General features: G+C 37.5%; 1 protein-coding gene and 1 long non-coding RNA gene across 2 annotated transcripts in view; one reads left to right on the top strand and one right to left on the bottom strand.

Annotated features, from left to right (window-relative positions):
* The first annotated feature begins 672 nt into the window (after positions 1-672).
* LOC116665350 lies at positions 673-12,829 on the top strand. The gene is made up of 3 exons (XR_004321925.1): positions 673-1,202; positions 2,245-2,404; positions 10,884-12,829. It is a non-coding gene; the product is annotated as an uncharacterized LOC116665350 (long non-coding RNA).
* Positions 4,263-13,793, bottom strand: part of NT5DC1 (5'-nucleotidase domain containing 1) — a 111,082-nt gene continuing 101,551 nt past the window's right edge. Inside the window, exons 10-12 of the mRNA XM_032484743.1 lie at positions 12,778-12,930; positions 7,835-8,003; positions 4,263-5,996 (exon numbers count right to left, since the gene is read on the bottom strand). Coding sequence (XP_032340634.1) covers positions 5,881-5,996; positions 7,835-8,003; positions 12,778-12,930 — 438 coding nt within the window. The 3' untranslated portion in view covers positions 4,263-5,880. The remainder of the gene's footprint in view (positions 5,997-7,834; positions 8,004-12,777; positions 12,931-13,793) is intronic.

Raw genomic sequence — 13,793 nt, 5'->3', positions numbered from 1 at the left:
ATATATATATGTATACACACACACACACACACACACACACACACACACACACACACATATATATGTATACACACCACATCTTCATTATCCAGTCATCTGTTGATGGACATTTAGGTTGTTTCCATGTCTTGGCCACTGTAAATAGTGCTGTATGAAGATTGCATGTATCTTTTCAAATTAGAGTTTTCTCTGGGTATATGCCCAGGAGTGGGATTGCTGAATCATATGGTAAATTTATTCTTAGTTTTTTAAGGAACCTTCATACTGTCCTCCATAGTGGCTGCACCAATTTACATTCCTACCAGCAGTGTAGGAGGGTTCCTTTTTCTCCACACCCTCTCCGGCATTTATTATCTGTAGACTTTTTAATGATGGCCATCTGGCTGGTGTAAGGTGATACCTCATTGCAGTTCTGATTTGCATTTCTCCAATAATTAGCAATTTTGAGCATCTTTTCATGTTCCTATTGGCCATCTGGATGTCTTCTTTAGAGAAATGTCTAAGTTTTCTCCCCATTTTTTGATTGGGTGCTTTTTTTTTTTTAATTAAGCTGTATGAGCTGTTTGTATATTTTGGAAATTAGTCCACTGTTGGTCATATCATTTGCAAATATTGTCTCCCATTCTGTAGGCTGTCTTTTTGTTTGTATCCTTTGCTGTACAAAAGCTTTTAAGTTTAATTAGGTCCCAAGAAATGTTAACTGGCTTTTAATCTGTGTTCTCTAATTGAACTATTTACCAAATGTTTGTCTCCCTATCAGTATTGCCCTCAATATTTAGGACAGAGTTCTCTAATGGAGTTGTCATGGAGTATAACAACTCATGATGTATAACGCTTGCTTTAAGTCTATTGCTAAAAGCACATGTACAATGCTTGTGTAACAGTTGGGTGTAAGTGACAAAATGTATGGCCTATATAGTGTTTCCTCATTAACCATACCATTGAGCCTGTTGACAATATCTGAGTAGTTTTCCCCCAAGTGGATAAGTAGGCAAATATAAAGGAGGCTTAGCACCAAGGGATATGATATGAACCTGGGGCAAGAGACACCACCCCAGGACAGACTGTTCCCCTGCATTCTCTACTGTAGCTCCTCTCTGAAGTACCCAGATAATAGTATCTCATGCATGTTTCCTTAATTTTTCAGATACTGAAAACCAGCACCAAATGGAAGAAACCAACTACTTGATGATCATGAACAGGTAGTAGCCGGACCTTCTGGCACCTAAGGATTGATCACCATTAACCGATCACCATTAACCAGTTAATTATGCACAGCTGATCCCATACCCTGGTCCGCCCCTCCCTCAGCTGGCCTTTAAAAAGGCTCAACTGAAACCCTTCAGAGTTTGAGGTTTTTTTGGGCACGAGCCATCCATTTTCCTTGCTCAACCCAGCAATAAGCCTTTCTCTGCTTCAAACTCTGACGTTGCAGTATTGTTTGACCTCACTGTGTGTACTTGCATTAGGTAACGGGTAAATGTTATTCATAACCCATTCATGGAGGTCTTTGAACGGGATTCTTTTTATCACTTATTTTAACTAATAACAGGACTCTATAGTTATAGATTAAAACACTCCTGAATTTACATATATAATTATGATGATTGCTGCATAAATGAATGAAATTGGCCCTTTGTTCCCATCATGGAAGAGAGTAATTGCACCAAAAGGACTTATTACACTTCTGAAATTTACTGCTAAGTCTATAAAAAAAAGTTAACATCTGTATTAAATTTAGAGAATGAATATTTACTTAAAAAAACAATCTTTTAATTGTTTCATTTATTTGGGGGGGGGTAATTTGTTTTATTTACTTATTTATAGAGGAGGTACTGGGGACTGAACCTAGGACCTCCCGTATGCTAAGCATGTGTGCTACCACTTGAGCTATACTCTCCTCCCCTGAATATTTACTTTTGATACAACTTGGTGATTGCTTTCAACAGGTGCTTAGTAATTTATTCCTTCTCTATTAAGTTTTGTTAAACTTCATTAAACTTTGGTATTTACCAAGGAAGTACCAAGGCCAAAGTACCAAGAAAACAAAATAAAGTTTTGTTTTGTTTTTTTTTACTAGTCTGAGAGCAGGTACATGGTACAAGAACCTGACCGTCAAGCAGTCTGTGTTGTAGTTGTCACCCTAAGTGATAACCGGCTTCTCTCTAGGCCCAGATATCCCATCTCCTGATAAGTTTACTTGGACCCTTTCTCATTATTCCTTCTCCATTTTGGTTTCCTCAGCACCAGAGAGGAAAATGCGCTAAATTTTCAAGGTGAATGTTTGAACCTGAATATGAAGAAAGAGTAGACCTGCTTACTGATGACTTTAGCATATTATGGATTCCAAGAAGAGCAGACTTCATTACATATTTTAGGATTCCTGAGATTCTTAGTCTTCTAGGTAAGTTAGATATTTGTTTTAATTTTTTTTATTAAATTATAAATTATTTTAGAACAGAGCCCGAGTCTATTTCTAATCCTTCACACGTCCTAGCGTGGTGTGATTGTTAAATTGAAGTATGGTCTTATGCCGATAATTTGCCCCAATCCAGATTCAATATTGGGATATTTTTATGTGTCAGTCAACTAAGAGCATGGTTTTGGGGGTCAAACTTGGGTTTATATATAAACTCTGTTCTTTAGTAAGAGTGCAACTTGGAGCATGCATATTGCTTAACCTCTGAATTAATTTGCTCATCTGTAAAATTTTAATAATTATACATACCTCATATAGTTGCTATAGAAGTAAATAAGATAAGGCACATGAATTAGCCTGGTGAGGAGTCAATGCTCGTTATCATTTAAAAAAACATTACTTCTGAGGATAATTAGACTAACAACAAAAACGGGCATCTTTTTGAATTCACCCTATGTGCCTGGACCATGCCCAAGGATTTTCAGGGGCAGCAACTGGACCACACTGGGTGAGTTAACTCTCAAATACATTCAGGTCCTGCTTTTATCTGGAAGCCAACTCTTAGGACAACCTTGTGCTCAAGAAGAGCCTGAGAAGAAGTAAGGGAATATTACTGTAATATCACACATTTAACAAACAAAAAAGGTATCCAGGTGATTCTAACATAAAGTCAGCATTGTTCTATAAAAGAAATCATTTGATATTCCCTTTTGTGCTGGTTTGTTATGTAAAATACAGATTTAATTTTCACTCAAACCAGTTCACTAAGATATATGTATACATGTATAGATATATGTGTCCATTTATAATATGTGTATATTGTTGACCCTTGAGCACCACAGGGGTGAGAGGTGCCAATGCAGTTGAAAATCTGAGTCTATCTTACAGTCGGCCTTCTGTATTCCTGGTTCACCATCTGTGGATTCAACTAACCATGGACAGTGTAGTCCTGTAGTATTTACTACTGAAAAAAATCTGAGTATAAGTGGACTGTGCACAGTTCAAACCCCAGTTGTTCAAGGCTCAACTGCATATGCTTTAAATATATATAAAGTTATTGCTGGATATGCATATTGGTGGGGAAATGACACGATTTCAATTTAGAGTTTAACAAATTCAGAAATAACTAACTTTAGATTGCCAATTCATGGCTGAGCTTCTGCTCCCGCAATATTCCAAATACTAAATTCTGACAAACCGTTTGACCACTGTGCCATTCAGATCTTTCCTCTGCTGAGATCAACAATAGCCACCAAAGAAAATCTCAGCTCCTTTGCATTTATTTGTAGGTATCTTTTAGACGATGAATGTCTGCCTGTATGCTAATATTAAACTTAAGTCCTCTGTCCGTTTATATCATTTTCCTCCTTTTTTTTACTGCATGTAACTTTATTAAAGAATGCACAGCTTTTCCTCTCTAATGACCCCTTAAAATTTTTATTATGCCATTTTTTATTTTCACTCTTCATATACAAACACTGGCACTTCATAGAAACAAAAATTTAAGAAGTTCATAGTCCAACAGACAAACAGCATTCCTTAGAAGCACTGATTCTGCTAGACAAGTGGAAGGAAACTTAGAAATAAACTCTTAGCCTTCTCTTTTTGATAAGATGGAAAAAACTGAGGTTTGATGTAGGTGGTAACTTGTTCAGATTTCTTAGGTAGGTACTGGTAAAGGTAGGACTAGAACTTCTGACTTGAGAGAATTTTTTTTCCACTCCTCAGTGGCCAAAAAAGTACAATTAACTCATTTTGGAGTTTTCATTTTTTATATTAACAATAGCAGTTTATAAGCATTTAAAGATGTATTATCCTTTGCCATTGACAAAATAAACATGCATAAGGAAAAAATACTTTATTTTTAAAAGAAATCAAATGTCTACTGAAAGTATACATGAAACGCATCTTACATTTAGCCCTAAGCTTGATTGTATATGCTCCTTGTCATATTCCAATGAGATTTTGGAATTCAATTTCAAATACATTAACGATATCAAGGAAAGCTACTGACTTTGAGGAAAAAACAATTCAGTAACTGTTTACCTACCCTGAGTTACTCATCCCCACAATGTATTTGGGATTATTTGAACATTTAAAAATATAACAAAACATTTATCTTTTCATTGCATCCATCAATATGCTAAATTCTCTGCTACAATCCAAGTAAAATGAAAGTGACCAGTGTGTTTTCTGATACTGTTAGTGATTAACAGAGTGCAATTACAGCATAAAGTATAGCCAGGAATTTATATTGTAAACATTATCTGGCTCCAAACATCTTGAAGCAAATAACTATTAGTATGACTGACTATACATAACACATAAGAACACAATAATTCTGGAGGGTAGTATAACTACAAAACCCCTGAAAGCAATTTTTTTCAATCTCGTTTTTTCATTATCACCCCCCTACCCTAAGAGAGAGATTTAACAAATTTAGCTTTAAATTACATTTCTCCCTAATGAGAGAAATTTAATACTGAAGAATAAGATTTTACTGAGTTGAGATGTGGAGGGCCACGATCTTAAGATTTTTTTTTCACTCCAATAACCAATTTTTGTCCTACTGAGAATACATGCCTTAAAGTGAATAAAAATGAACAGCCTTTAATATTATTAGGGAGGGAAAAAACCCTAATGGGTAACACTGGAGGTTGAAATACGTGGCTTCTTCAAACATCCCTATCTCATTATGGCTGTGTGGTCTCAGAAGACATCATGTCTATTTCCTTGTTTTGCAAACCACAAAAGTAGCATAAAATCTGATAGTTTGGAAAAATAATTTGCTCTCACTAGACTTGGTGTTCTTAACCATAAACTGAAAGAACAGATGTAGGATCAGTTATTCCCAATTCTGGCTGCATTTTTTTCTGGGACATAACTAAAGATGTCAGTGCTCATCTGTACCCCCAGACCAATTAAACCAATGTCCAGAGGTTCTGGTCTAGCCAGTGGTTCTTAAACTTCAGTGTGAATGACACTATTATTAAACACAGATTGCTGGGTCCCATTCAGAGTTTCTGATTCTGCAGGTCTGGGATGGGGCCTGCAAATTTGCATTTCTAGCAAGTTCGCAGGTGCTGCTATGATAGTGGTTTGGGGACCACACTTTGAGAATCACTGGTCTAGGCAAATGTGTGAATATGTACGTGTACCTGTTACGATACGTGTACGTATATCCCCAGGTGATTCTAACCTCAGAACTACTGGTATAGAAAATATTAATAAGGTTCTTTTCAGTTCTAAGATTTAGAGGTTTTAATATAATGAGAGTTGTTGGGTATCAAGGTGATCCATCTAGAAAGGGGCCCTATAGAAAAACATCAATTTCTTGGTCACTTTTCATTATGAATTTGTTCCTATAAAGCATTTTACAGTATTTTTTTTTCAAAATTAACAGTTTTTCAGTACATTTGCTGCATATATGGTTCTTCACTTCATTTTTCAGTAAAGTTAGTTTATTTGGTTGTCAGCATCCCATCACTTGATAAGACCAATGGAGGGTTTGGGTAATAGCCAGCTGTTTTTGAATTGTTTGAAGAGAACCTTGTAAATTTGTAGTCCAGAGGTAATTCTGGAAAAAAAGAAAAATTATTCTGCATATCTCAAAAGGCTTTTCATAAATATAAACAAATAAAAATTTGATACTCATTGATAATAAAACATTTTTTAGAGTTTCATAATTTTAATACTCTTTTGTTCCCTGGATAGGTTGTACCTAGACTGAAGACTGTAGATGTCTTTCCCTATAAAATTTACAGTAATGTTTAAGTCAAATGACATTTAGAGATATTGCAAATCATCTTCAGAGCTCTAAATATTAAGTAAACTCTTAAACTCTCCACACAAAAGTTAACACGTAAAATAGGAACACTCATCTAATTTTTTTATATTTAAATATCTCTCAGGTTTTACTGAGAAGACTAACTGGTAAATGAGAAAACTAATAATCTTCATAGCCCTTAGTAATAAGTTACTAAGAATGATCTTTAAAAAAAAAAAGAATGATCTTTAATGCTTAGCTAAAGAAGGATTTTAATATGCACAACATTACACTGAGAGCCACAAGGGGAATCGGGAGAGAGAACATAAAATTCATACTTTCTTGATAGTGGGACATTGTGACATTTTCATAAAAATCTCTCAAAAGCTAGCCTTCAGATATTTTCTTCCCAAGTTTCTTCAAGGAACCATTACCAGAAATATTACAAGAGAAACATTATGATAGATGTCGTGTAATGACATTCATTCTTCATGCAGATACTGGGTAATAATCCTTATTTCACAATTTCACAAGTAAGACATCATTTGGTAGTACTGAGTATTTTGAAAATACTAGCATCAAAATTATACTTTATATTAAAGTGAGAATCATCAAGACCCAAACAGGTACTCCTTCTGAGGAGAAAACTAGTGCTAAAGATTGGGAAGCAGGAACACTGCCTTTCTGATGACAGAGAAAGCTAAGCTTAGTGTACATAGGAAACAATTCAGTATTACTAAATTTCGCTGGTCTTCACTGCTTCAAATTAGAGCCATGCACTAAAAAGGCATTGAAAGTAAATTAATAAAACTGAGTTCCTAAAGTAAGGACATCTAAGGTCCTGGATTTCTGATAAGCTGCCAAAATGATAGAGGCTAAGAGCTGACCCAGCCACCTCTTTCTCAGTCTTTCCTATATACTTATAACGTTAAAATGATAACATTATCAAAATGCTTATACACCAACCATCATGGTAATGTATGTGGCAAATTTAAAAAAAATGGCTTCTAAGCATTTAAATGTCAATGAGATAACCAAGTCTAACACTATCTACAAATAAACATTACGTTGAATACAAAAAGGTTTTAAGAGACTAAGGGGGAGTATCAAGTTTGTTTTTTCATTTCAGCTGATGTAACGCTGAGCTTTAGTCCCTGTGAATGCTTACTTCCAAATTATGCTTACTGCAAGGCAACCTCCTTCAGGGACTCAACACAGGCTGAGAGAGTCCGCCAGGCCCACCCCTACACTCCACTTTCTACCCCTGTAGGTTCATGAAACTACCGAAAAGGCCCACTTACGTCTTTGGGTGCCCTCTCTTGAGTTAGCAAACAGTCAGGGGAAAAAGCAGCCCCAAAGTCAGGTTCACCCTACTTGGCCTCCTTAGCATCCTGTCCTGGTAATTTTTCTGTACCTTTATCCTGTGACTTCAAGCAGACTTAAGGAAAAAAAAAAATTGTCCAGCATTTGTAATTGGCTCCAGTGGACAGACAGGTCATAACTACTTACAATGCCGTATCTAGATGTTTCCCAAGAAAAATCTATCAAAGTCATGGGCAGATTTTCTTCTTTTAAAGAAAGGAACTCCAGTACTTCAGGTCATTACTGTCCAGTAACAGGAAAAGCTTTCAAAGTATTTTCTCCCTTACCTGCTATTGCTTCAATGCTTGGAATCACAATAGTGCTGTAAGTACTGATCCTCTTACAAGACCACGTATAAACCAAGGAGTCTTCCGTATTTTCCAGTCCAGAAACCGAATCAATAAAAAAAGAGCCCCATTTTTTAGATAATGTATTTAGAGCTTTTGCCTTCGGTCCCTGAAACAAGAAATGGAATAAAAACTGTGGTTGTTTAGCGTTCAACCTCATTGTAAATTTTTCCCTCCACTAAGTAAATCAAAAGAGAAAAACTCTGTAGGAATTTCCGTTGTTTAACCAGACTATATACTATATAAAAAGTAAAACAAAGCTCAGCAGTCCTTTGAAGTATTCTCCCCTGGCTTTGTCTGGGAACTCCTTCTCATCCTTTGGGATCTGGCTTGGATTCCCCCAAGAGGTTTTCCTTGACTACCCACACTTAGATTGGATTAGGTCTCCTCCATCTCCTCACACCCTGAGTTTATCCCTAATATTACTACTATTCATGCTATCTTGCAATTATCATACTATTTATTTTTTACCCTGCACAGATTATGCACTATATAAGGTTAGGAACTCTCCTATGTATTAGTGCATCCCTCAGGCTTAGTGCCTAGGACCAAGCAGGCACAGAAAAATTATAGACTAAATAAAAGACTCATTCAAACAAAACTTGTCAGTGTTTTTTGGATATGGGATAAAATTAAGAATTGAAAAGATCCTATCATATCCATATACCTTATATTATAAAATCTGTCATTCTTTTCTGATGACAAGTTCATTTTGGAATAGCACAGAGTCCCAAATATGCCTTTCGATTTATGATTCTTTGTGTTGGAGCTCATTTTGTGAAGCAAAATGTGAAGATGAAAATATGTTTTCAGAAGATTGTTTAGGTGGTATTTAGAAATCACTTAGCAAGAATCTATTTGGATTTCACCAAAGATACTTAAGAGCAGTATGAAATATGAACACCTGTGCTTCTGAGTGTACATTTAAGATGTATTTAAATAATTTCACAAGGTTTAAAGAGCAACATATAGGGGAACTTTATTTAGTTCATTGTGTTTTCTAAAATAATGAGTCTGAGAAGAAATGACTCACATCACACCTACTATGTGTAGATAACAGCTTTGCAAACACTGAGATATAGAGTCTAGACTGCACTTTATTCCTTTGAAAAGAGGAAAACAGACCTGTTCGCCTTTTCTGGTTCAAAGTAGTATGGATGCTGCTCTTGTCTAAATGTTTCTGCCCTTCCAAAACTCATATGTTGACATCTTAACCTCCAGGATGATGTGATTATGTGGTGAGGCCTTTGAGAGGTGCTTAGGTCATGAGGGTGGAGCCTCATGAGTGGGATTCACGTCCACATAAGAGGTACCAGAGAGCTAGCTTTTCCCTCTGCCGTGTGAGGGCACAGTGAGAAGGTGGTGGTCTGTGAGGAAGCGGGCCTCACCAGACAGTGAATCAGCTGGCACCATGATCTTGGACTTCCCACCCTCTAGAACTGTGAGAAATACATGTTTGTGCTTTATGAGCCACCCAGTCTGTTTTTTTTTTTGTTATAGCAGCCAGACTGGATGGATGCTAATCTTTGTTCATTCTGATGTTGAAGTTTTTAATGACTCATTTTTTCAAATATAAAATGTATATATCTAATCAAAAGAATCATGCCATTTCTTGAACATATCAACAGGGAGCACTATTTTCATTAAGCCTTTATATCTTATAGATACATCCTTTAATGGTAAGTGTTCTTGCCACATTTCTATCTTCTCTTTCTCTCCAGTCTCTCTCCCTTAGACATCTATGTCCCAACTTTCCTCGCTTTTCCTATCTTCCAAATGCCAGTTTGAACTCATCCTCCAACTGTTTCAAAGAAATGGGATTCAACATTAAATCAGTCATATCCCTCTCCTTACAAAACCAGCTCTTTCCCTTGACTTCCATTATTTATATGAGTAAAACCCATCATTTCCAGTTGCCTGTGCCTTTTTGAAAACCATTTATGTTTTGAGTCTTAACTCCCATCACCAGCACCAGGCTTATCAGTTGTGCCTCCAGAACATCAGCCACACACTCCCTCCATTCCTTTCTCACCACTGTCACTTGTTCATGTCTATGTTACCTCCAGTATGAGCTGCTGAACAAGCCTCCCACAGCATCCCTTCCCCTCAGCTGAGCCCACCCTCACACAGCCACTAAATGCAAGCTTCCACCCTGTTACTCCCACGTTCAAAAACTGTTAGTGGTTCCTTTGGCCAACAGACCTACACACCTGCTATTTTATGGCCAAGACGGTGTATTGTAGCCTGTACGTTACTATCTCTGCACACCTACTATTTCATGTTATTTTCTGAAACAAGAATGTGTTATCATTTCCATCAGCTGAAAATCTACCTGCCTGTCAATGTTCACTTAGAATTTACATGATAGGTTTTCCCTGACTCTCCTCAGTGAAGCGCCCACCCTGTCTTGTCTGTAATTCTTTTATAGTGTACACCCTCTCCAGGCAGTTATGCTTTATCCACAGACTGTGAAGTGTCTGTGAAAAGGACCTGTGCATGGCTCAGTTGTAAGTCCCTGATATTCACAGTAGGGGCACCTGCACAAATTAAAAACTTAGTATCTGCTGAGCAAGAGAATGTTGTCAGACTGGTTGTTTGTTTAATAACAAGTGGCCTTATTAAGAGATCTCTGCTAATCCAATAAGCTCCTATGTCTGATAGTTGTGATAAAATTTTTGAGTATTGTTCTGAAATATGTCCTGTGTAGAGAGTTACATCAAATCCTGTCTCAATCACAGTGAGTAGTTTTATTAAGGATGTATATAGGACAGAGAATTAAACACAAGTAAGCTAAGTTACATATGTAACTTTCTCCTTCCATAGTTTTATGAGTCAGAAATGACTCATTTAGTCTTAAAAATGGAAAAAAGGTATATGTGTGTATAAATGATGCCATGGTCACTGATCACAATGGAAAGGGAAAAAAGTTTTTAAGAAGAAGGAAAAAACCTGAATATAACCAATTTCTTCTACCTAACTTGTAATTTAGTTTTATCAACAAGATCTACAGTTAAAGAGCCCCGAGAAAAAACCTAACCAACTGAAAATATCTCATGGAAAGTAACTGGAAAGAAGAATGTAACTCCAAACTCATTATGCCCTTTATGAGAACAAAGGAGAAAATGTCCCTAATATTGAAATATTTACTGCTGCTATATAAAACTGAACTATGTCATGGCTGCGAAGAATCAGCAGGCACCAAAATACTTGAATCACCAAGATCAAGCAAGTAGCCTTTCCTTATTATGAAGTATTTTTCATCTTAAATGGGAAGTAGTTTTTTAATGGTCAACTGGGTAATCAGATGTATTAAGATTTTAGAAAAAGTTTCTAGGCAAAGACATTGAAGTGCCATTTGAGATGTTCTCTGTCCTTATCCTGAGCTTTTGTTACAAATGAAGGGAGGTGACAGTGATGCTCACATTCCAGATGGTTTTATTGAGGATGGAAACTACTGTACATGTATGAGAAACTGAATTCAAGCCTAAGCAAAACAAAATGCTAAATTCCACAGAACATAATAAATGTAAACGTTCTGGCTCACACCATCAATCTGGAAATGATCTGGTTAATTTGGTTTTTAATTATACTTTTGAAATTCCAGTTAGGCCGAATAAAGTAACCAGAAATATGGAATTAAATCCTTTTGCATTCAGACTTTGTACTCCCTCAAAGACTGCATATTATTTATGTTCTGTGTTTGACATTTGGTTAGAAAAACTAAACTACATTTTTCTTAATGATCACAAAATAGAAGACCCCTCAGATGCTGCTTTCTGTTCAGCTCTCTTTACGGACTTTCCCCTCCTGCTGCAGCAACTGAGGATGTCTGCATTCTCCTCCACAGGGAAGCAGGAAAGAATATGAGCTCAGACAGGATGGAAGAAGTGTGCTATGCAGAGGAATGGACCAGAACTTAAATATGACAGCAGTCTGACTTTTAGAAGTTGTGGCTCTGGGTTTGTATTAAAAGATAATTTTTGGGAAAAAAAAAAACCCCACATAATTATTTCATCTACCTTAAACTAAAACTATGTATGACAGCATTTTTCATAAATCTGATATATAAGTTGGCCTGAAAGATCCTTAGGATGGGCCCGTCAGTACAAATACTGCCTTAAAAACAAACTCCAGAAACACGACGGCATTCACTCAGACCAGGGTAACTTTGGAGTCAAGAAGTACAAAGATGCTTTGGCTTTTCAACATAATGCTCTGGGCCACCGCTGGGAGTTCCGAAGTAAAACACATGTCTCTGACCCCAGCAGACAAGGGAATCCGTCCTCTACAACTCCACTTCTCCTAGGACCTCAACAGTATGAGGGATGGAGCTCAGGGGTAAGCCCGGAAACTTCTGAGGCCTTTGTTCTAACCCTGTCACTTAGCCAAGTGCTCCCATTCCTTCCTTGTTTCTTGCTTATTTTTGCTTTTATACACTATTTTCCCTTTCTAGATTTATGGCATGTTTTACTTTTCTTTCCCTCAAGTCTTCACCTAAGTTCATTCTAGGTGGCTCAGGAGTAAGTCTAAAGGAGCTACCAACTTAGTTATGTTAGCCCCGTGAAGAGTTCATGGCCAAGCAGAAGAGACAGAGGGTAACTATAGTGAGTCAGGATCTGGCTGTCTCGTCATCAGCCCAAACACACCCATGGTCCCACAGCTCTGGGTGAAGGCAGAGCGCTGGGCAGACAGACACATGGTCAACAGCACTGTCTGGGCACTGTTGAAAAACTATCAGCAAGATCAACTGTAGCGCTGAAGTGGCATGGAGATCACAATACATGCCAAGAGATTACATCACTCTAGGCACAAACAAGCACTTTTCAGGATATGTCAAACATAAGGCTTTTTCTTTCAAGGAAACAGCCTAAGAGAACCCTTACCTCATACTTTCCCTTTTTCTCCAGAGGCTCTGATTCCTCAGGCTTCCCTTCTCTGTCCCCACTGAGCTCTTCCAGGATGAGGACCGTCTCCCAGTTACTGTAATGACGGGCTGGGAAAATATCTGAATGCATGCTATCACCAAAGTAAACAACCTGTAAGTCAGACAGCAAATTCTGTTTGAGACATGGGAATTGTGAGAGAGAGGTGTTCATCTTACAGAAGGCAGAAGAAAATTCCTCAACAGCAATCAGAGTAAGACATGTAAAAGTTGCATACATATCTTAAACTTCCTTGAAGAACTTCACAGGTGACCATCCCCTTATCCTGTCTGATTCACAAGGAATCAGGTGTCGGGTGTAGAAAGTTACACAACTCATTTGCAGGTAGAAGAAAGGCAGGAGATTAGTGAATTAATTCAATTCAATGAAAAAATGAAAGAGACTGTATGTTAAAGGTAAACCTGCCCAGTGAAGAGTGGGGGAAATACTGGAGACAGCCAGGGGCAGCGGGTTAGGTTAGAAGGAATGCGCAACACAACCGATTTCCCCAAGTCTCTGGGCCCCACCCAGACCCGCTGAAACAGAATCTCTGAGAGTGGGTGGGGTTGGGCAAGTGGACTCTGGGAAACTTCCCAGATGTTCTGAGGCAAAGCCCTGTTGATCTTGTCCACACCTCTCAATTTACAGATGAGAAAACAAAGCTGAGGGAATTTGAACCAGAACCTCAAAGTCAGGAGTCCCCAGGGGGCTATGACAGTGTGGGAGCCCATGGAATAGGGACAGTGACCCCGTGACCTCTCCTGATCATGGGGCTCCTGGCAAATATTTTTTAGAGGAAAGGGTCCTGCTGTTAAACATATACCAAAGTCCAACATCAATAATGTGACCAGGATGTCAAAAGCCAGTGTGTCTTTAGACTAGTCTATAGTATAACTAGTTATTACTTGTTTCATATATAAAAATGTTTTTGATGGACAGTTATCAGGATGTCATTCTTCAAGTATTCCACACACTGA

The sequence above is a fragment of the Camelus ferus genome, chromosome 8 (assembly GCF_009834535.1).
Source record: "Camelus ferus isolate YT-003-E chromosome 8, BCGSAC_Cfer_1.0, whole genome shotgun sequence".
NCBI lineage: Eukaryota > Metazoa > Chordata > Mammalia > Artiodactyla > Camelidae > Camelus > Camelus ferus.
Note: the sequence above shows the minus strand (reverse complement) of the source record. Positions and strands in the feature narration are given on the sequence as shown.